This window comes from Telmatherina bonti (assembly GCF_933228915.1).
Source record: "Telmatherina bonti genome assembly, chromosome: 7".
Classification (NCBI taxonomy): Eukaryota; Metazoa; Chordata; class Actinopteri; order Atheriniformes; family Telmatherinidae; genus Telmatherina; species Telmatherina bonti.
Window position 1 is genome coordinate 9,109,212 of NC_136625.1, and position 21,774 is coordinate 9,130,985.

General features: G+C 41.6%; 1 protein-coding gene across 1 annotated transcript; it reads right to left on the reverse strand.

The window, feature by feature from the left end:
- Nucleotides 1-576: 576 nt before the first annotated feature.
- On the reverse strand, nt 577-17,427 carry LOC306758406 (properdin-like; the record flags this gene model as incomplete). Its single annotated transcript, XM_079243733.1, has 14 exons — nt 577-651; nt 1,601-1,652; nt 2,803-2,878; nt 4,892-5,110; nt 5,260-5,433; nt 6,723-6,914; nt 7,002-7,169; nt 7,250-7,459; nt 7,989-8,156; nt 8,250-8,413; nt 9,902-10,040; nt 13,353-13,407; nt 13,928-14,167; nt 17,422-17,427. The coding sequence occupies 14 exons, from the start codon at nt 17,425-17,427 to the stop codon at nt 577-579; spliced, it is 1,938 nt and encodes a 645-aa protein (XP_079099859.1).
- Between the last annotated feature and the right edge of the window lie 4,347 nt (nt 17,428-21,774).

Here is a 21,774-nt window from a genome sequence, read left to right on the forward strand (position 1 = left end):
TGGATACTTCAAGTCTGGCAAGTTCGAAAGGTGAAACATTCATATTAACACCAGAACTGGACAAACTGGGTTACAACTGCAACGGCCTTCTGAGCCATTTATTAAAAATGGTTTTGTTTATTAAACAAACTATATAAAGTGAAATATATGTACAATCTGATTCTAACTTTTTTTTTTTAAAAGTGTTTCCAATCAAATATACAGCTTACTGGATGAGTACTTTGTTACTATTTGCACACTATTAGGTCGTATTGTCCATCTTATATAAAAACTGCATATATTCATGAGGAATTTGCATGGCTCATTAGTTGGACAAACTTAGATTCTTGTGATAAATCATGCCTTTGCAGACAAATAATATACAAAGTACAATCAGTGCAAAAAGTCATGCAGATAAATTTAATAACAAAAAATATGATTTGGGAAATAAACATAGCTTCATCCATATATGTGGCAGAGTTTGGGACAAGTGAGGAAGTTTCATCAGACACATTATAAAAGTTAAAGTCAAGATCAGCGTGTTAGGTGCAAGAAGGAGCATTAAGACACATTTGCTTCTGATAGAATAGTCCCCCGTCAGGTGTTGGACCACAGTCTGGCTTTGGATTCCCAAAGAACGTTGCATTTTCTTTCTTGAGACCAATGGTAGATCTGGAAACACAAACACAGGTTACAGATGATGGGATTACAAGAAACAAAAGCAGACGTTCTGGAAAATACTAAAGATCTTTATCAAACTTTCCTCTCTCACCCCACGCTACCGGGAAGGTAATAAGATGAAGAGGAAGGTTTGCAAACCGCCAATAAAACACAAGTAGAAGAAGATGAGAAAGACGAAGATAAACTTTTGACATTGTACAGAAGCATAAAGCTGTCACCCAAATTAAGCATAAAAGGGACCTTTCAGCTTATAACATGATAGTTTTAATATAAAACTGTGAAACATAGTAAGTTATTACATAATATATTTCACGTAAACCATTGTGTTATAATGTGATAAGGTCCTTGTTTTATTTTATTTTGTTGATAGCTTTATGTTCTGTAACGTTAAAAACAATGAAAACTAATCTGCAATAAGCAGAATGTTGCTATGGAGACTGAAACTACCAGCCAACGGAGTACAGCGGGCTAAATCACGCAGTTAACAGGCTAAAAATTGGGATATCTGCCACCTGTCAATCAAAAGGACACACCCCTAAATATACAAAATTTCAAGATGAAATTTCTTCTAAATGGAGGAGTTAGAAATGAAACCTAAAGTGTTTTTTGTATCAGGCTGTAAACATGTTTATTTCTGCTGTGAAGTTGGCGTTTTTAACATGTGAGTCTATGGGGATTTGCTCTGTTGGGACTTGTGTGGACTTTTAGACACGGTCTTTGCTTCTTCCTGCCATGTGGTGGAGTTGGCCTGAGAGTGGAGGTGGCACTGGAACTGTACTGCCAGTGGAGGTCTGCAGCCAGACCCCTCTCTGCACATGAACAACTCATGGACATTTAAATGTCCCCACCATAGACTGTATATAAAAGATGGACGTAGCCTCTGTTACGTCACCCATAGGTTTCTGAAGAGCTGAATTGAAGCTCGGTGGGCGGTTCCTACCATCGCCATCTTGGCAGGGTCATACGTTTCATCTCTCCCAGAAAATCCAAATCTGGGTTGAGAGGGGAGCCGTGAGCGTGAATGTGGACAATTTACATCAAGCGAACTCCAAGCTGCCTGTAGCTAAGAGCTAACCTGGAGATACCCGGAGATAACAGGAGCTAACCAGCTAACGGAGGTAAGCGGCTGAAGCTAAGCCATGCTGTTGACCGGCTAAAAATCGTGATGGTTCTACAATCATCTTACTTGAAGCAGTTGATTGGGTACCTGTCAATCAAAAAGATGCTGAATTTCAAGATTAAATTACTTTTAAAGTAATTTAGAAAAAAAAAATCACTCCCTTCGCAGTTGTCATGAAGGTAAACCTGACCTATCAAACCTGAAATGGATTTTTGTACCAGGCTGTAAACATGTTTATTTCTGTTGTGAAGTTGGTCTTTTTAACATGGGAGTCTATGGGGATTTGCTCTGTTTTGGAGCCCCTGGTGGATGAAGGGGGGAACTGCAGATCCCCCTCAACATTTTAATTGGATTAACCCTAACCCTAACTCTAACCCTAACCACGCCCAATTGACATCCAACTCCGCCCATCTGACATCCAACCATGGCCACTGGACATCCAACCCCGCCCAATATCCAGCCCTGCCCCATTCTCCAGGCTGCAGCCAGGGGCTATTGGCAAAGGTTGCTGCTTGGTTCCCACATAGAAATGGCCCTTTCTCCGTAGAGTTCACTTTTAGAATGGCTAAAATGAAGGATCGGGGCTGAATTTGTGTTAAAACACTTATAAAACATTGTTGTTGAGCTTCTCACAACCAGATTTTTTTTTTTTAATGTATATTATGGGGCTTTTTATCTTTCCCAAATTTTGCTGCAGTGTTCCCAGGAGTTATTTACTTTTTTTTTTTTTTACTATGTGAAACCATGTGGACAGAAGTGGATTCACTTCAATTACTGGCACTGTTCCATGTGTATTTACACTGTAAGTAGCTTCTTTTTGTGAATTATAAAGACATTTGTAAGATTATTTTACCATGTCTAGGAAGTTTTTGCAAAAAACAAGGTGCCGTGTTGCTGATTTGGAACCAATGACCATCCCACTGAACATCCACCATTTTAAATCAGACCCTGAATGTGATATTAGTCACCAAGTAAACTGAACTGACCTGTATCCAATGAAATGAGGGTTGCAGATTCTCAACCTTATGCGTTTGGACGATTCTCCACAGGCTGGTTTACAGAAATTCCACTGTCCCCATTCGCCCCAAGTGCCCTTCACTGGAACACAAAACTCATGTGATTGGTTGATAAAACTGTCAAAATGCTTTGTAACCTTAATCTGAGCCACATTAAAAATGTTTTTAGCTTAAAAAACACCAATAATAATAAAGCTGTAAAATGCCATTAAATCTACAACGCGAGGTCATCTGCTGACTGCCGGTTGTTTTCTTATCTAATACAGCAGTTTCCAGGTACTAAAGACTCAACTGGTGTTACTTTCATGTTTTATCGCTGTGCACAAAGTCTTTTTAGTGAATTAAAAAGCTAAATTTCTCTTGTATTAATCCTTCAAAGGCCAACCCAAGAAAAAAACAGGAGGAAAAGTCTCATTCAATAAAATCTTCAATCTTAATATGGTTCTTTTAACAAAATGTAATATTTTATATGTATAGACATATTTACATATATATAACATAATATGTAAATATTATGTTATATATATGTATATACGTATATATATATATATATATATATATATATATGTTATATATATATATATACGTGTATATATATATATATATATATACGTATATATATATATATATATATATATATATATATATATATATGTATATCATATATATATATATGTGTGTGTGTGTGTGTGTGTGTGTGTGTGCGTGCGTGTGTGTGTGTGTGTGTGTGTGTACAACTGACAGTGTCAGATTATGTTTAACAGGGTTTTTGAATAAAGTTTTCAACATAAATTAATGCAAAAGCTCCCAGAAATTATTATGTATGATAAATACGGCATTATATAGCGAAAGAAGTGAAGAAACTGAAAAAGTAAATTGCAGTAGTTTGATACAATAAGAACAAATCTACAGAACAAGAAAAAAAAAACTAACTAAAAACTGGTGTTTATGTATGAGAAGACCCTACTGATGCTGACTGAGGAAGACTCTGATCTGGCTTCACTTCCTCTGAAGGATAAGAGCTGAGCTCTTTCTGAAAGCTCTTCTTCTTGACACACATCTGGATGATATTTATATCCCAGACAAAAGAGTTTGGATGGAGAAAAAAATCCACTTTTTTTTTATCCTAGGCAAGGGTATTTATTTTGAATGAATACATAAATAAATGAACATAAACTCATAACTACTCATTTTATTTGTTTTCTTTATCCATAATAAAGAAGGGCTTTTAAAGTTCTTAACAATTACCAATGAATAAATGTTGTCTTTGGGAACGTTTGATTTCTCTGAGTTAACAACAATTCCTATCTTTTTTCATTTAGATACCAGAGAAAAAAACAGGAGGAACCATCTTTTATGCCACCCCTCCTAAGGAAATAAATAATATTTGGTGTCCTATCATAATATTAATATCAATACACTGATAACAATTAATAAGTAATATTGTATTGTTTGCTTCAGGGGCTGCCCGGTTGCATAGTGGTTAGCACTGTGGCCTCACAGCAGTTCGATCCTCGGCTGGGACGAGGTTTGGTCAGTGGCCTTTCTGTGTGGAGTTTGCATGTTCTCCCCGTGTATGTGTGGGTTCTTTCTGGGTACTCCAGTTTCCTCTCACCATCCAAAGACAAGCATGTTAGGTTAACTGGTTACTATAAATTGCCCCTAGGTGTGAGCATGAGTGGTTGTTTGTCTCTGTTTGGCCTTTCGCCCAATGACTGCTGGGATAGGCTCCAGCTCCCCGTGACCCTTCATCGGCCTAAGCGGTTGGCGTAATGATGAATAAATAACTATTTGCTTTAGTTACAGTGATTTTGTTTTATGTTTCCTGACAGTATTACTATTTTTTTGTTAAAATCTTATTTTACTTTTAACGTAAAGCACTTTGCACAACATTTTTACTGTACGAAAGATGCTTAATAAATAAAGATTGATTGATTGATTTAAAACTGACAATTTTAGTTTAGCAGCATCGCTTGCCTTATATTTAACTACCAGAATAATTTCCAGACCAAATTCCCTGAATTATTCTGTAATTCAACTCTAATCCTGAGATATTCCTCGTTTGAGGGTTTCAGTTGAGATTAATGAAACTTACACGGTTGTGTTTCAATCACACGACAGTCGCTGACATCGTAACACACTCTGGTCTGTGATAAATCTTCCCCAATGCAGAAAGATCCATTATAGGCTCGATGGAGACACTTGCGCTCTCGATTCTGGCTGCCACCTGCCGGCTTGCAGCGGATGACCCTGTCCTTCCTGAATGGATCCTTGCAGTTGCTCCAGTCAGACCACTCTGACCACACACCGTTCACTGCACACACACTCACAACTATTAGATCAGTTAAAATGAATTATTATTTTCAGTGTGAACATGGATGTGTGAGACCCTTTAATACAGACGTCATGATGCTAAAGACCAGCAGGCAGATCAGTGAGACCCCTGCCAGATGCTTTGTGTACCTGGGCAGTGAAGGTTGGTCGAACAAATCTTTGTTTGACGTTCTTCTCCAGGACATGAGCTGCCACCATATTTCTGGGGAGGGTTGTTACATTTCCTGGTTGACATCATAAGGCCCACTCCACAGGTAACAGGACAGGCCGAGTACGGTGACCAAGATCCCCAAGCTCCGTTTACTAATACACACAGATAGAAATGCTTGTTAATAAATTCATCCTGGAGTTTCCAAACAGATTAAACCTAAACAGATAAACCTACGAGATTCAACATCTTGATCTGAACTTATTTCAGTTCTGAGTCCACACAGCACACTTTTATACACATTTTTATATGGTATCTATTTTATTTTGTATTCTTTGGTTTTTTATCTCACACACTATATGCACACATACACACAAAAATATTTTATATGTCAATGTAGATTTATTTATCTTATTTAGAAATATAAGTAAAAAATATTAAATATACTTTTAATTTATGCATCACATTGACATTTTCATGATATACTTAAAAAAAATTAAAATATCAAATTATTTTCAAAAATACATTTTGTCAGAATTATAAATTTTATGTCATATTTTGATGTTCCATTTATTTTTTCCAGCTTGTTTTGTTTGTGTTTATTTGCATGTTACATTTATTTGACATGTATTACCATTGCACTGCATAACAATTTACAGATTACAATCTGCATATTCTATATAATGAGAGTAGTGATTCAAAATGTACATACATGTATATTTCCATGTATATTTCCACATGTGTGTAGTTTTCCTGACAACCAGAGCCGACTTGGCTAATAGTACAACTTGAAGGCACATCTATTCAGTAAGAAAACCTAAAAAGATAGGACAAGTTATCTCTCTGCCTTGGAAATTTGTAATTATCGTTATATCACCAAATTTTTCCCAGTCGTCAGATTGGACCCTTAAAATTGCCAGTTTTGGCCCCTGGGCCCTATGTTTGGCACCATGCTTCAGCAGACACCAGGAAGTCACTGGAGTTTTGATGTTGACACCAGTATAAATGTCTATAGTTGTTTGTATCTTCAGAAGGTCTCCTGGAATTCTGTGCTAGCTTTACGTTGACCACTGGTAGACGTTAAATATTAGTGTGGAAGCCTGCGAATATTAACATCGCCATGGTGACACCTTCACATACTTACAGTCTCTTAAGGATAACCTTGTTGTCCCTATTTGGACCCTGGAAGTATTTTATGTGTCTAGGTGGACAACTGAACAACTGATGTTTGTTATTGTCCGCTCTTTGATCCCAGTGAGGTTGCATTGCCTCTATGATGGAATTATGGCGTTATTATTATCCAATAAGAGCAGCTGGAAATAAATGGATACTCTGAGGTTCACTAGAAGTGGTGAACCAAGGCTGATTGTGAACGTCTTGGAATGAATGAGTCATTTAGCTGCTGCAGGACGTGTTAAGACATGCACATAGAAGGAAGGTTTACCTGGGCAGTGTGGAAGGCTGGCACAGTTCTCCACCTGATTGGCTTCACCTTGGCAAGGTTGGCCCCGTGGGTTGGTTGAAGGGGCGGGGTTAGAACAAAGTCGCTTTCGAGTTCTAGTTGGCATTTTGCCTTGCGGGATACATGTGGCTAAGCACTCACTCCAGCTAGACCAGCCAGACCAAAACCCATGGACTGGTAAGAGCACAGAGATCTACATCAGCGTCCATGTTGTGAATGTTTGTGTGTAGGTGTCTGTGTGTGTGTATTTGCACTGGTTACCAGGGCAGGGACTCTGACAGACGCTGGTCTTTGTGCTTGGCCCTTCACAGTATTTGCCACCATATTTCGGGGTGGGATTTTCACATTTCCTGTTTGAGAGCTGTAGTCCCTCGCCACATGTGACAGAGCACGGCCCAGGAGAGGACCACGCCCCCCAGTTGCCATTCACTGCAGACACAGCCAAACATAACCTTGAACTTCTCTTTCACCTATTAGAAGGAAATAGTTATGAACCTGCCGCCTCTCACCTGGACAGTTTGGGAGCTCACTGCAGTCCTGTCTTTGGGAACCGTCTCCAGGGCAACTTTGACCATGTGGTTGTGTGTCAGTAGAGGGGGCGGGGTTGGAACAAGAACGCTGCCGTGCTCTTGAGGGCATGACTACGCTGCTACCTTGGTTGTTGACACATGAACCCGAGCACTCGGCCCAGTTGGACCACCTGGACCAACCACCATGGACTGAGAGAAAGACAGGCATCAGGTGAGCAACTGATGCAACAGCAGATTTTAAAACATCATACTGCACCAATAGTACTGATCATAGCAAACTATGGTAAGCACCAAATCAATTCCTTTTATAATCACATTTGAGATGAATGACTTTGTAAACACAGCTGTTGTTGTTTGCTGATGCTTGTCAAAGCTGGAAGCTGGCTAAAAACGCTGCACCATGCTGTGGAATCGACATGCTAGCACCAAACATTGCTAACATACTAGCTTACATTGGGTGGTGTTGCTAACAGCCAGTGTTTCAGGGGCGTCATGCACACAATGGGGGGTTCGTTGAAGCTGCTGTCCAGATGTTTCCCTCCATCAACACATCAGACTCAGATTAATGGGTCATGGTGCAGAACTTGACAGGATATTGCTGCAGCCATTTAATTTGAATCAGGTGTGTTGGAGCAGGGAAACATCTAAAACCTGCAGCCCAGCAGCCTTTGAAGACTCCAAACCATGTGAGGCAGAATCTGGGCTACCAGTCGCCTACCTGGACATTGGTTCTTAGATTCACATCTTTCTGTCTGTTCAGATTCGCCGCTGCAGGCAAAGCGACACGCAGGTAAACTGTTGCAGACTCTCTGCCGCATCCTGGATCCGACTCCTCCACAGGTGACCGAACAGGCGGACCAGGGGAGCCACGAGCCCCACCCCTTATCTGCACAACCATATATAACATAGAAAATTACCAGTTTAAGATGCTAAACCTAAACAGTCGTATGTCTGTTTCACTGTGTGCATGTGTGTTTACCGCCACAGCAGGTGCCATTGCAGGGTTCCATCTGCAGATTGTCAGAAATTTTGTGACAACCGGAATTGTTGATGCCAAAACACTTCCTGGTTTTCTGCCTCACTCCCTCTCCACACAGGACATTGCACCGTGACCATGCTGACCAAGGAGACCACACAGGTGGACTGCAGAGAAAGAGGTTTTTGTCATGACACAGTTCCTGAAATGTTTCCAGTGCATCTGTGTGCTTGTTTGTTTATGATGGAGACTAAAACCCAACATGTGGCGAGAGCAGGGAAGCATAAAACCTGCAGGACGGTGGCCCTTGAGGACCACATTCCTCTCATAAACTCATTTTAAGGACTGTAGTGTGTATTTCAGCTTGTTTTGTTGTTGTTATGGAAGCATAAGGAGACTCTCAATACCTATGGGATCAATGGTGAAGCAATAACAAATGAGAACTCTCTATCAATGAAATGATCTGGATGTTGTGTGTAAGAGGTGAAACAGGGAGGTATAGTCCTCTTGTCGTGTTTATCATGGTCTTCAGTCTCCACACACCGTTAACCATCATTTTTTGTAGCTCCAATAAACACTGAGTATACCGCAAAGTGTCCGCGGTCCAGCCGGTTCCTTCTGCTTACATTCTGCAGACTGGAAGTTGGGGCACGGCCTCGTCTCAAATGAAAAACCATGGTGCACACATTGAGCTATTTGTCTGTAAAACAATGGGGCAAGGGATTTGAGGGGCAGCTGACTTTGAGACTAAGCTAAACCAACCTTAACTCAATGGCTGCCAAAGACACCAAAAGGTACCTTTCTGCAGATATAGAAGGCCAATTTGGCTGGGTGTGTGCGTCGGAGTGTCTTCAGGGTGAGCACTTGGAGTGTGCTCCCAATGCATTGTGACCCCAAAGAAAAAACTCTGGTCCTCTAGGGCCACCATCCTGCAGTTTTTACACTTCCCTGCTCTAACACACCTGATTCTTTACATGCACACACATCAAATCGGCCCTCCATATCTGCAGCCTGAGAATTCAATATTCTGTTTGTCCTGAATAATGAACCAAAATGCTCCAAAACGCTGCCAGTGTGGCTCTCTGGTACATAACGGCTGGCTGCCAATGAGCTGACTTTAAGTCAGATTAAACATCAGCAAACACGGACCGAAGCGCTGACAGAGGAGTAAAACACTTTAGAAATGACTGAAAAGTTTATAAAACAATTAGTAAACAAGCTCTTCATTGGTTCGCATTGAAACCATGGATCTTGGTAGCATCCAAGTGGTGATTTATAGAGTTAGGAGCAAATTAAACTATGTGTGTGTGTGTGTGTGTGTGTGTGTTTGTGTTTCAATCAATGAATCTTTATTAAGAAAGTTTTCATACAATGAAAATGTAGCACAAAGTGCTTTACAATAAAAGCAAAAAAGGATAAAAAAAAAAAAAAAAAAAAAAATTGCTTGTAAAAAAAACCCCTAAGTTTAGAGTCTGTGAAACCAACCTCGACGCAACATAGCAAACACATTAAATTATGCCTCAAGAGGTGTTGTCACAACCCCATTAACTGTGTCAGGAAGCTAAAACACTGGAAAAATAAAATATACTAAGACTCTGTGTGTGTGTGTGTGTGTGTGTGTGTGTGTGGTTTAGTTACAGTGTTTGTGGACTGACCCACAGAAGTGACACTCTCCATCTGCTTCCTTGTAACCATAGTGAGGATTCTGACAGCAGTCATCTTTGTCCACCTCCCCAATTTCTCTGCCACATTCTCCTGCTTCTGTGTTAAACTCAGTAAAACACCGCACACACTCTGTTCATTCAAACACACACAGAAAAATAGATGTAAACTGGTTTGAAACAGGAGAACATCCTCCTGCTGCATTAGGAGCCATCATGATGGGGAGACTATCACTATGACTGGCCAAGCATAGGTTCATTCATTCATCCATAAGCCTAACCACTTAGTCCGATGAGGGGTCACGGGGAAGCTGGAGCCTATCCCAGCAGTCTTTTGGCGAAAGGCAGGGTCCACCCTGGACAGCTCGCCAGTCCATCGCAGGACCACACTCACTCCTATGGGCATTTTAGAGTAACCAATTAACCTAACACCGTCTTTGGGCGGTGGGAGGAAACCAGAGTACCTGGAGAGAACACACACATACATCAGAAACCAAAAGGAGAACATGCAAACTGCACACAGAGAGCCCACTGTCCAAGCCTTGCCCCAAATGGGGATTGAACCAGTGACCTTCTTGCTGTGAGGTTGCAGTGCTGACCACCATGCCACCATGCAGCCCCCCCAAGCCTAAGTTGTCTGTCTAAAAGTCAGACATTTTGTGTGTATGCGTGTATATAGTGTGTGAGATAAAAAAAACCAAAGAATATAAAATAAAATAGATACCATATAAAATGTGTATAAAAGGCAAAATATTGATTATTTTTCTACTAATTATTTAAAAAGTAATTTTAGCTCCCTCATGGTGCAAACATAATTTTTCTGTTTGCTGAGTTTTGCTGTTGTTCATCCATGTTTTCTTTGACGCAGCTAAAAATGAATGCAGTTGTGTCTTTGGGACAAGTTGCTGCAAACAAATTGTCTAAAAATACAACCTGAAACTGGTTCTATGCTGATATCTCTCTTACATTGACACATCACTGGTTTATCAAACATCAAATACACACACATACACATATTCTCAACAATGTTTGGGAGAAGGAGCTGGACTGAAAAGGATTGTTCGAACCAACCTGAGCGCTCCACAGAAATCAGGAGGGATCCCAAAACTAGCAAAACCCTCAGATTCTCCATCATCCTGCTGCTGTTGCAGAAAACTGAAGTCCCAACCAAATTCCTCTCGTTGTGTGCTCTTCCAGCAGGTTTAACGCGGCCCACCACTCACTTCCTCCACTGGCATGTTTGGATGAGTCAAACACAGGGTCAGCAGCTCCAACTGGTTATTGATCCGTAAGACTGAGTCATTGGAGGTTTGACCTAGTCTGAGTAAAGTCCTGATGAAGGTTTGTGTGTTTTTGTATCGAAAAGCCGAACTTTCCTGGAAGTTCATCGACCTGAAGGCAAACATGTGGCGCAAGTTTGTAAAAACACACATTTACTCAACTGGAGAAGAATCTGTGGCGACAAATTTATTCCCAACAGAGACTGGGAAAATGTCCTTTTTAAAAAGCATTTAGATTTATTCATGTACTTTGGTTTATATCCGTGTTAGGCTATTAAAGAGATATTAAGCCTTGTTCATTCTAAAACTGTATTTTGCATAATGATTTTCATTTTTTTTAGCAAAATGTTTACCAATTTACAAAAATAACATATTTAATTTGAACAAAAGACATCTGATCCAGTATGCATTTGTAAAATATTAAGCACCAGCATGAAAATGTCCATCGAAGCTGCTTGATCACAATTGCAGGATTATTCTGCACCTTTTTTGCATGAGTTCTGGACTGAGATGTGTGATGTTTCTCCAGGAATGTGTTGGAGCCACTTCTTCAGCGTTGGAGACGAAGCCCTCAATGCTCCGATGAGACATCCTTCAGGTTTTCTCCAGCTTTTTTTTTTTTTTTACTGAGTCCTTCGTATTTCTACTTATGTCAAGAAACAGGTGATGTTAAAAACATGGCTTGAAGGTAAAAAGAGCTCGGACACCAGCTCGATGAATACTAAAACGGTTTATAATAAAAACAGATCTGCAGACTCTTGAAGCCAGTTGTAGGAATCCTGCTGACCATCTGTGTCAACTCTCTTTATATAAAACACAGAAGAAGACATTCCTAAGTCCATATCTGGACCAATCAAGAGACATGCATACAAGAGACATACGACTCCATCTATGTATGGAACCTGGGATTCATGTAATCCCATCAGAGAAGCACAGTTAACCCATAAAAACCAATTTATATATTGGTTTTATCCATCATTTATACACATAAAGTCCATAAAGTCCAATTTATTGAATATGACGTCTTTATATGTTCCTTTTACAAAGTGAAAAATAAAAAAGAACCACATTTTCAGGGATATTTACCATTTATCACCATGTGATAAAGAAATTTGCTCTCTGGTGTCCAATAAGGCACAGAAGACAAAAATCAGATTGTTTTCCACAGGATTTTTATTAAACTTTGCACCATAAAGTGATGCCAAAAAACTATATGTATCATAAATGTCATTCTGGCTTCTTCCAGGTTACATTTAGTTAGCATGTCCACATTCATCCTCATGTCTACGTGATGCCACAGTTCAGACACTACACTACACTCCCAGCTGTCCTTAAGCAGAAGCCACCAATAAGGTGTGGCAGTCCACTTAAACCACCCACACAAGTCTCTGGCCCAGATTCTAGCCCATGTTATCACTGCAGGGAATTAGGGCAATGTGAAAAGTCTGATGAGTCCGTGCCAGCAGCAGTGCTGCTCTTCTGGCCACACTTGTTAATCATCAGGGTTATTTGTACTTTTTTTATTCCAAAATATTTTGAGTCATGTGACAAAAAAAGACTAAACTAACTCTGAATCTGATTCCCATCAGAAACCAAAGACCACCAGCTGATCTGGTTCCAAAAACATCCAGGTTCTAGAGCACAGTTGGGCAACTCTGGTCCTTGAGGGCAACAGTCCTGCTTGTGTTAGGAGTTTCCCTGCTGCAACACATCCTGATACTCATCAGGCTTAATTAGCAGAATGGTGCAGAGCACACCTGTCAAGTTCTGGCTATAAAAATACAGGAACTTCTATGGCAGCCGGTGACGGTTGTGGTGGGAGTAGGAGAGGTGTCGTTCCCGATGGTTGCTGTGTGTTTATTCTTTGCAGGGGTTGGGGGTTTGTTACCTCATATTGGTGTATTGTCTCCCTATATCAAAATACGGTAGATTTACGGGAAATTAAAAGTACGGGAGGACATCATAAAACACGGTAGTTTCCTGGCCAAAAGGGGATACTTGACAGCTGTGGTGCAGAGTTTGACATCAGATGCATTGCAGCAGGGCCACATACATTTGCAGGACTGTGGCTCTCGAGGACTGGAGTTGCCCACCCCTGTTCTAGAGGGAGAAAAAACATGCCTCGCCCCCCCCTTTCCAAAATTTTACAGTTAGGACAAACTCACTTGTTAGGAGCTGCTTGAGCTTGTAAAAACGTAACACAGCCTCCTTCAGAGGTTGCTTCAGTTAGAACAGATGTTTCCCTGCTCAGGCACACCTGATAAAAGTGAAAAGGCTCCAACATCTCAAGTTTAGTGACTCATTCAACTGAATCATTTTTATATAAATATGTCATTTTTTATATTTTTGTACTTAAATGTCCTCTATCTATCTATCTATCCATAAACATACATACATACACTACTCACAAAAAGTTAGGGATATTTGGCTTTCAGGTGAAATTTATGGAAAATGCAACATGTTCATGCTACAGTGATATAATATCATAAAAGTAAGACATTTAAGTAGAAGGATTCACTACTGATTTCCTCATCTCAAAAAATTCATTCAACACAATGTCATGGTGTGAAGATGTTGGACCCACATGCACGATTAAGCAATCTGGAGAATGTGAAAATGGTTTATTTGGTGAACTGAGGGGATGGTTCCGGAAAGACCCGAAGGCGGGGTTCTCTGCAAAGATAGATGTATGAGTAATGGAAATGATGGAATAATTCTCAGGGAAGTGAAGGTGTCCTACTTGTTTCGGAGTTGCCGTGAATTCGGGTGGTGTCAGGAGGTCCGAGAGGATGGATGTTGGCAGTGGGTGCCAGTGAGGGTCCTTTCGGTGGAGGGCAGATAGGCAGCGACAAGCTGATCGGATCCGGAGGATAGCCAGTGGAGAGAATGCCAGGTTATTGGTAGGGAGTGGTTGCTGGTGATGATTGGCTGCTGGGAGGGAAATCGCAGGTAGCTCTGGAGAGTTCACAAAGGAGTGTCTCTGGAAAAAAAACAAGAATTTGTAAAGTCTCTCAAACGTTAGAGGATACAGGAACTCGCTGGAGGGCTTAGGTTTTACCACAGAGGCTCAACGCTCAAGCGACGAAGGACTGGCAATCAGCTGCAGATATAGTGCTGGCAGAAGAGCTCTAATTCTCTACAGGTGTGCAGGTCTGCACACCTGTGGTGAAAACACCCTCCAGAAAATGGTTCCTCTGGCTCCCTCTGGTGGATCCTGAAAAGAACCCACACCCCCTGACACACAAAAGGTAACAACAATGGTAGTTACACCACAACAAAAAATTTGAACGTCTCAATATCTCGTCATGTGCCCTTGAGCATCAATTACAGCTTGACAACGACGTCTCATGCTGTTCACAAGGCAACTTATTGCCTGCTGAGGCATGGCATCCCACTCTTCTTGAAGGGCAGCCCTCAGGTCATTGAGGTTCTGGGGTGCAGGGTTTCGAGCCTCTACACGACGGCTCAGCTGATCCCACAGGTTTTCAATGGGGTTCAGGTCTGGAGAGAGTGCAGGCCATTCCATTTGAGGTACACCAGTCTCCAACAGCCGTTCCCTGATGATGCGGCCTCGATGAGCAGGAGCATTGTCGTCCATGAAGACGAAATTAGGCCTGTGCTGTTCATGTAGGGGCACAATCACTGGATTAATGATGTTATTCAGGTAGTATGGGCTTGTCACTGCACCATTCACAAAGTGTAGGGCAGTTCTGTACCAAGTGGACACCCCTGCCCACACTGTAACACCGCCACCACCAAAAGCTGGCCTGGTGACAACAGTGGCTGATGCATAGCGCTCTCCCTGACGTCTCCAACATCGTTGCCGGCCATCATTTCTGCTCAGTGTGAATCGACTTTCATCAGAGAACAGCACTGAGGCCCACTGGTTCCTCGTCCAGCGTAAATGCTCCCTGGCCCATGCAAGATGATGATGCCTGTGCCTGGTGGTGTGGTCAGGTACCCGTGCAGGTCGTCTAGCGCGCAGACCACGCTGATGTAAACGGTTTCCAATGGTCTGACGTGACACTTGGGTGCCTCTCACCTCTCTTAAACGTGCCTGGAGTTGAGTGGCATTCATCATCCGGTTTCTCAGGGCAGTGTTCACAATGTAGCGGTCATCAGCACGGGATGTGGCCAAAGGACGTCCACTTCTAGGCCTTTCTGTGACTCTTCCAGTCTCTCCATATCTCTGTTGCAACCTGCTGATGACACTCTGTGACACTCCAAGCTCAGTGGCCACTTCTGTCTGAGAACGTCCTGTTTGAAGCATCGCAATGGCAAGGGACTGTTGTTCCATTGTTAGGTGTCGTCTTGGTCTCATGATGTCAAAATGTGAACAGCATGATGAGGACAACTGTTTAAACACCAGCTCTAATTGAACCAGGACATTTATTGGTCCATTCAAGGATCACACACCTGCTGTGATTTTTGCCGTTAAGCTCCTTGTTAGAGAACAGCGACTTGTGCAAAATTTATTGAAACATTTAACAGTTGGACATGTGCATTTAAAAGCTTAGAGAAGATCACATTAAGTTCACCTGTACAGGTTTGAATGCATTTTAGGCTTGTTGTGAAATTTCACCCAAAAGCTGAATATCCCTAACTTTTTGTGAATAGTGTATATATACATATATATATGTAGGACAGAGCAGAAATCACAACACCAGCACCAGATTTACAGTTTTAAAAATATTTTTTAATGGAAAACAGAACAAACTCCATGATTCATAGAATTTCAACAGAAAATAAACACTAAAACATCCAGGATGGAAGAATCATGACTCTGCAGAATAGTTAGCCATCGTGAATCGGCTTGTTGTTATGAGCAGGGAGGAGCGTTGTAGCAGGGCTCACGCTCCCTTTCTACCCCATCAGGTGGGTCTTCACAGTCGACGAGGGGTTTTCCGACAAATGTTGCATTCTTGGAACGAATGGTAGGACTGAAACAGTGAGATGTTGCAGTATTTAGAAAACACACCTGCATCTTCAGCTTGTTTTGTATTAGACAGTTCTCAGTGTTGTTTGCAACATTTAATCTTTATTCATGCAAAGTTACTTGTTAATGAAATAATTTGATATAATAGAATTTAACACAAACATGTAAACGTGCCTGCAGTCGTTTTTCAGTAAATGGAGGGAAGTCATTTAACAATGTCACGCAAAAACAAGTGGGCAGATGTTTGTGGGTTTTTTCTTCAATAAGTTTCACTTAGATTCTGTAAAATGTTTGGATTAATCTGGAAGGAACTGTACCACTGAGAGAAATGTTATTTTTTTGTAACATTGTTAATATTCTGTGTCTATACTCTCATAATCAAATGGTATGGAAACACATGAGGTCAGTTTTACCTTTCATATAGATTATAATAATATTACGGTGCATCAAGTTTTATGTTGCGTAAGACAGATAATTAAAGCAGAAAGCAACATCCGTGTCATGTCTTGTTTTGTTTTCTATGTTCCTGGTTCTTGTTTTATTTTGAAGTTTTCCTTGTGTAGTTCACTCATGTCTGGTTTCCTGTTTTGCTTTCCTGTTCATTAGTTCACCTGAGTTCATTTAGTTCATTCACTTCGCCTGTGTCTCGTTTTGTTCCTGTGTGTTCACACACCCCATGGCTGGTTCGTTGTGTTCGGTTCATGTTTTTGTCATGCCTCCTGCGTTGTTGTACCTCCAGGTTTTATGGAAATAAACATCCTGACTCTGCATCTCTGGCTCCCGTCTCTGCTTCTGGGTCCTCACCTCCACGTTGTGACAATCCATCCAACTGTTTAGTGTAACTCCGCATGGTGTTACGTGTTAAGGACCTAACGCGCTGTCAATTTTGGAGCAGATTGCATGGAAATATGACTAAACAGTGGCAAGAAGGCTTTTTTCCCCTGGGTTGCCACGGTAATGCGGTTTGTCCTATCAGAAAGCTGAACAGTGCTTGGTCCCCTAACTTGTCACGAAGCTTCCTGCCAAATTTGGAGTCAATTGCACGAATCCTCTCAGACAAAATTTGTTCGAATACAATGAAGTGCTGCTTGGTGGAGGTCTGCACTCGCCGAATGCATTTAGGGTTAAAGATATTTTTTATTTGTGTATTTTTAGATTTCAACCGTTCCCAGGTTTCCCAGTTGAGTCCAGATGCTGTCAAACTGTGTGAAAATGACCATTATTAAGATTTTGCTGCAACTGTCTGAATTAAAACTTCAATTTATTCTGCTCCCCATCATCAGAGCTGCTTTACTTACCGTCATCCTAAAATGATGGCAAAAATAACTTTCTTTTTTCTTATTTATCTCAAAAAGACAAAAAGACATAAAAAAAAAAAAAAAAGAAAATCCGAGCATATCTATAAGAAAACAGTATTTTTTGCTTTTCGGAGGGTGATGATGTTGGATATGATTTGATGGAGGTTTACAGCTGCAGCAGCGTCACTCCAAAGGGATATTCGCATCATCCTGAGAGTGGCCTTTTTCGGTGTGCTGGAAACTTTTAAAAAGTCTTTTATGCACCATCTTCATTTGTTCTTCACCAGTAGCTCATATAATCATATTTAAACACCTAGAAAAGCCCTCTGAGAGCACAGACGTCCACCAAGCAGCTCATTACCACCCATATTGTCGTTTCCACCCTATGTTATAGGGTGTTATCACTTTAATATATCAGATTCTTTGATGATAAAAAAGAAAACCCATTCCTTTGGCATTTGACATAACAATGACATTATTAATAGCCAGATTCCAAAATTTAGTGGAATCTAAGTTGGACAAAGACCCATTCTTGGGGGACAAAAAAATCCACCCGGTCTTTGCATGAAGTTGCCAAAAGACGTTCCTCCATTCATGAAAATTGACTGTATGTGTGTTTGATATTTACATGTGCAGCCTGCAAACCTACCTGTACGCGCTGTAATCAGGTTTACAGTATTTCCTCCTGATGCGTTTCGACCCGTCTCCACAAGGTGGTGTACAATAATTCCATGGCTCCCAGCCTGCCCAGTTACCTTTGACTGGAACATAAACAGCATGTGAAACATACTGCAAACTGAAGATGCAGGAACATGAAAAAGAATATGTAAAAAGTACATTACAGTAAATATATATAAAAATATGCTGATAATTTAACTTTCACCAGCCAAAGGTTTTACTTTATATCCTATATTTTCAACAAAAAACTGATTTTGAGGCCATGTTTGTACTCAAACTCTCATGGGACATAAAAATGGCAATCTACCCATTTTTTGTTGTTGCTTTGCCTTTACTTTTCATCCTGTCAGTAAAATATGATTAGGTTTGTTCATTTGTAGAAAAATCTCTGACGGTACACATATCCACAGTCAGACGTGAATAATTTGAGCACAGTCGTGTTTGAGGTCACAGTTAATGTCACTCACAGTAACAGCCATCAACATCGTAGCAGACCCCTATTTCTGCCAGCTCATCTCCTTCACAGAGGGCCCCACCGTGTTCACGATGGAGACAGGTACGCGTCCGGTTAAACTTGCCGCCCCGCTGTTTACACTTGATAGTTCGACCTTCAAAAGGTGAAGAGCACTCACCCCAACTTGTCCAGTCTGACCACACGCCATTCACTGGAAACAAATACAACTTGTCAACTGCCACTGAACGATTAGAGGTTGACGGAAGCCCTCAGGGGGCTGCTTTGATCATATGGAACTAGAATCAGACAGACAGTACCTGGACAGTGGGCAGCGGTTGAACAGGTTTTGGTTTTGCGACTCTCTCCAGGACAGGGTTTGCCGCCATGGTTGGGGGCGGGGTTATCACATGCCCTGGTTTGCACCTGTTGACCCATTCCACAGGTGACAGGACAGGGACTGTAGGAGGACCAACTTCCCCAAACGCCATCCACTGATACATAAAGACATCCAGTTTTCAACTCTATCTGGTAATGAGTTATTATTTAAATGATCCACAAGCCTTTATGCATCAAATAATATCATGTAGCAATTTAATATTCCCTCATTTCTGTGTCTCAACTAAATGTAGGTGTTAAAAAAAGAAAAAAGAAAGTTGAATTAATATCAAATAAATAAACATCTGGCTTGTTGCTGCTGAGAGGAAACGATATCAGGGCGATCTGTCCACACCAGGAGCCATCCTGCCCAAAGCTACAGAGGGCGCCTCTCTACAGCCATAAGGCTGCAGTGTAGGACCCCAGCCACTGAGATAAGGATGATCACCATGGCAACAGAAAAGCAGCTTGAGCAAGTAGGTGTGGAGTATCCCCATGAGGAAATCACTGAGTTAATAATGTTCAAATAAAAATGAAAAAAAAAAATTCGAAAAACAATAACATACGAGCAACTAAAATAAAATAAAAGTGGGAGCACAAATAATAAAAACTTAAGTTAAAAGCTAAGCTGAGAAGATGGGTCTTGAGCCTCCCTCTCTGGTACGCTGTTCCACTAGCATCGGGAACAGTCGCGAGTAGTGAGGCTGGTACTTAGGGACCTGGGGATGCACAAAGGCTCATAATTTAAAAACAGGTCAAATAAGTGAGATGCCCCAACACCATTAAGCCATTTATGAGCTACTGAAAGAACCTGATAATCATTCCAAAGTAGTGATTTTTCATTATTGACCCCATGTGAACAGTTTGGAGTTGTTACTTTCTCCATATGGAGACTTACGAGCCTGAAAGATATTTAGTTAGTTGGGGTGTTTGGGCAGTGACTCAGGCTGTGGCTACACATCATGCTCCATCACTTTTGAATGTAGAATAAATAAATAATGCAAAACACTTTGGGTGTCTTGAAAAGCTCTTTAGAAATCTAATCCATTAATATTACTAGTTAGAAATGTAACTTCTGTCATTTTCTAAAATTTCTGTTTCATTGTCACATCTTGGGTTTTTATCATTGTGAATTCTTCTTATTGTCCCGTAGCCTTTTTGTTTCTGTATTAACAGACAGCAGGTGTACCTGGGCAGTAAGGCAGGTGTTTACAGTCCTCAGCCTGGCTGTCTTCACCATTGCAAGGGTGTCCTGGCGGGTTGGATGAAGGGGCGGGATTAGTACACGTGCGCCGACGAGTCCTTTTGGGAATTGGACCTTGTGGGATGCAGGCAGCTGAACACTCGCCCCAGTTTGACCAGTTGGTCCAGACCCCATGGACTGTTTGAGACATAGAAAGATGAGCATGAATCTGACTCACATCTGAATGTGTGTGAGTGTGTGTGTGTGAGTGTGTGGTGTTGGTTACCAGGACAGGGACTCTGACAGACGCTGGTCTCCGTGCTTTGCCCTTTACAGTATTCTCCCCCAAATTCAGGAAGTGGATTGTCACACTTCCTGTTTGAGATCTGTAGTCCCTCCCCACAGGTGACGGAGCACGGCCCGAGTGGAAGCCACGCCCCCCAATTACCGTTCACTGTGGAAACAGACACCTGTAACCGATAAAGTAACCTTTGACTATCTAAAAGATGTGGTGATCAGTCGGATTCCCTCTCACCTGGACAGTTGGGTAGCCCGATGCAGTTCTGCTTCTGGGAGCTGTCTCCCGGGCAACTGTTGCCATGTGGCTGCGTATCAGTAGAGGGGGCGGGGTTGGAACAGGTGCGCTCTCGTGTTCTTGAGGGCATGACTACGCTTCTACCTTGGTTGTTGACACATGAACCCGAGCACTCGGCCCAGCTGGACCACCTGGACCAACTGCCATGGACTGAGAGAAAGACAGGCATCAGGTTAGCAACTGAGACAACAGCAGACTTTAAAACATCATACGGTACAAACAGTACTGATCGTAGCAAACTATAGGAAGCACCATTATATTATTTCTGCTTATTTTATTAACACAAGAGCCAGAACACTGAGACCAGTCGCCCCAACCAGACCAGATGCCATGAACTGGGAGATACAAACATGGACATTAGCAGTTTTCAATCGCTGGAAGGACTTCAACTTCCACACCCTGTAACAGTCGTAATTGTGGTATGACCTTCACAAACACCTTGACTGTCCACTATTGGTGATGTCATCGGACAGCGCCCAGCAAACTGGGACGTCGCCTCGTGGAGAATGGATGGACATTTTTCTAGAAGAACGCTCTGCTTGTTTTGGTTCCCAACCTCATGGTAATGGGCGGGTTGTGTAGCTTCTGTTTTATTCATCTATGATGAGGCAGTAGCCGTCCAACCGGGCTTTGTAAGGTTGGTAAGTTTAATAAATGAACAGCACTGTGGAAATCCAGAACTGGTGTGTTCCTGAGTTACTTATCGCCACGTTTTTTGCTACGTAGCCACCAGGTTAGCTTACCACCCACACACAACCCGTTCCCATAACAACCTAGACCAGATGCAAACACATCACATACTTTATTTCTCATTGTTTTTGCAAAGCCATGTCCAGAAACTCACCTGCCCCCCTCTCACACCTGACTCAAAGCTAAAAAACAAACCAACCAGTCCCGTAAAGGACGTTCCTATAAGCAGGATCTAAGCATGTGATTACCTGGACATTTGTTCGGAGATGCACACTTCTCAGTCTGCTCTGAGGGGCCGTCGCAGACCTGCCTGCACTCAGGAGAACTGTTGCACACTCTCTTCCTCGTCCTCAATCCAGTCAAATTGGGTCCTCCACA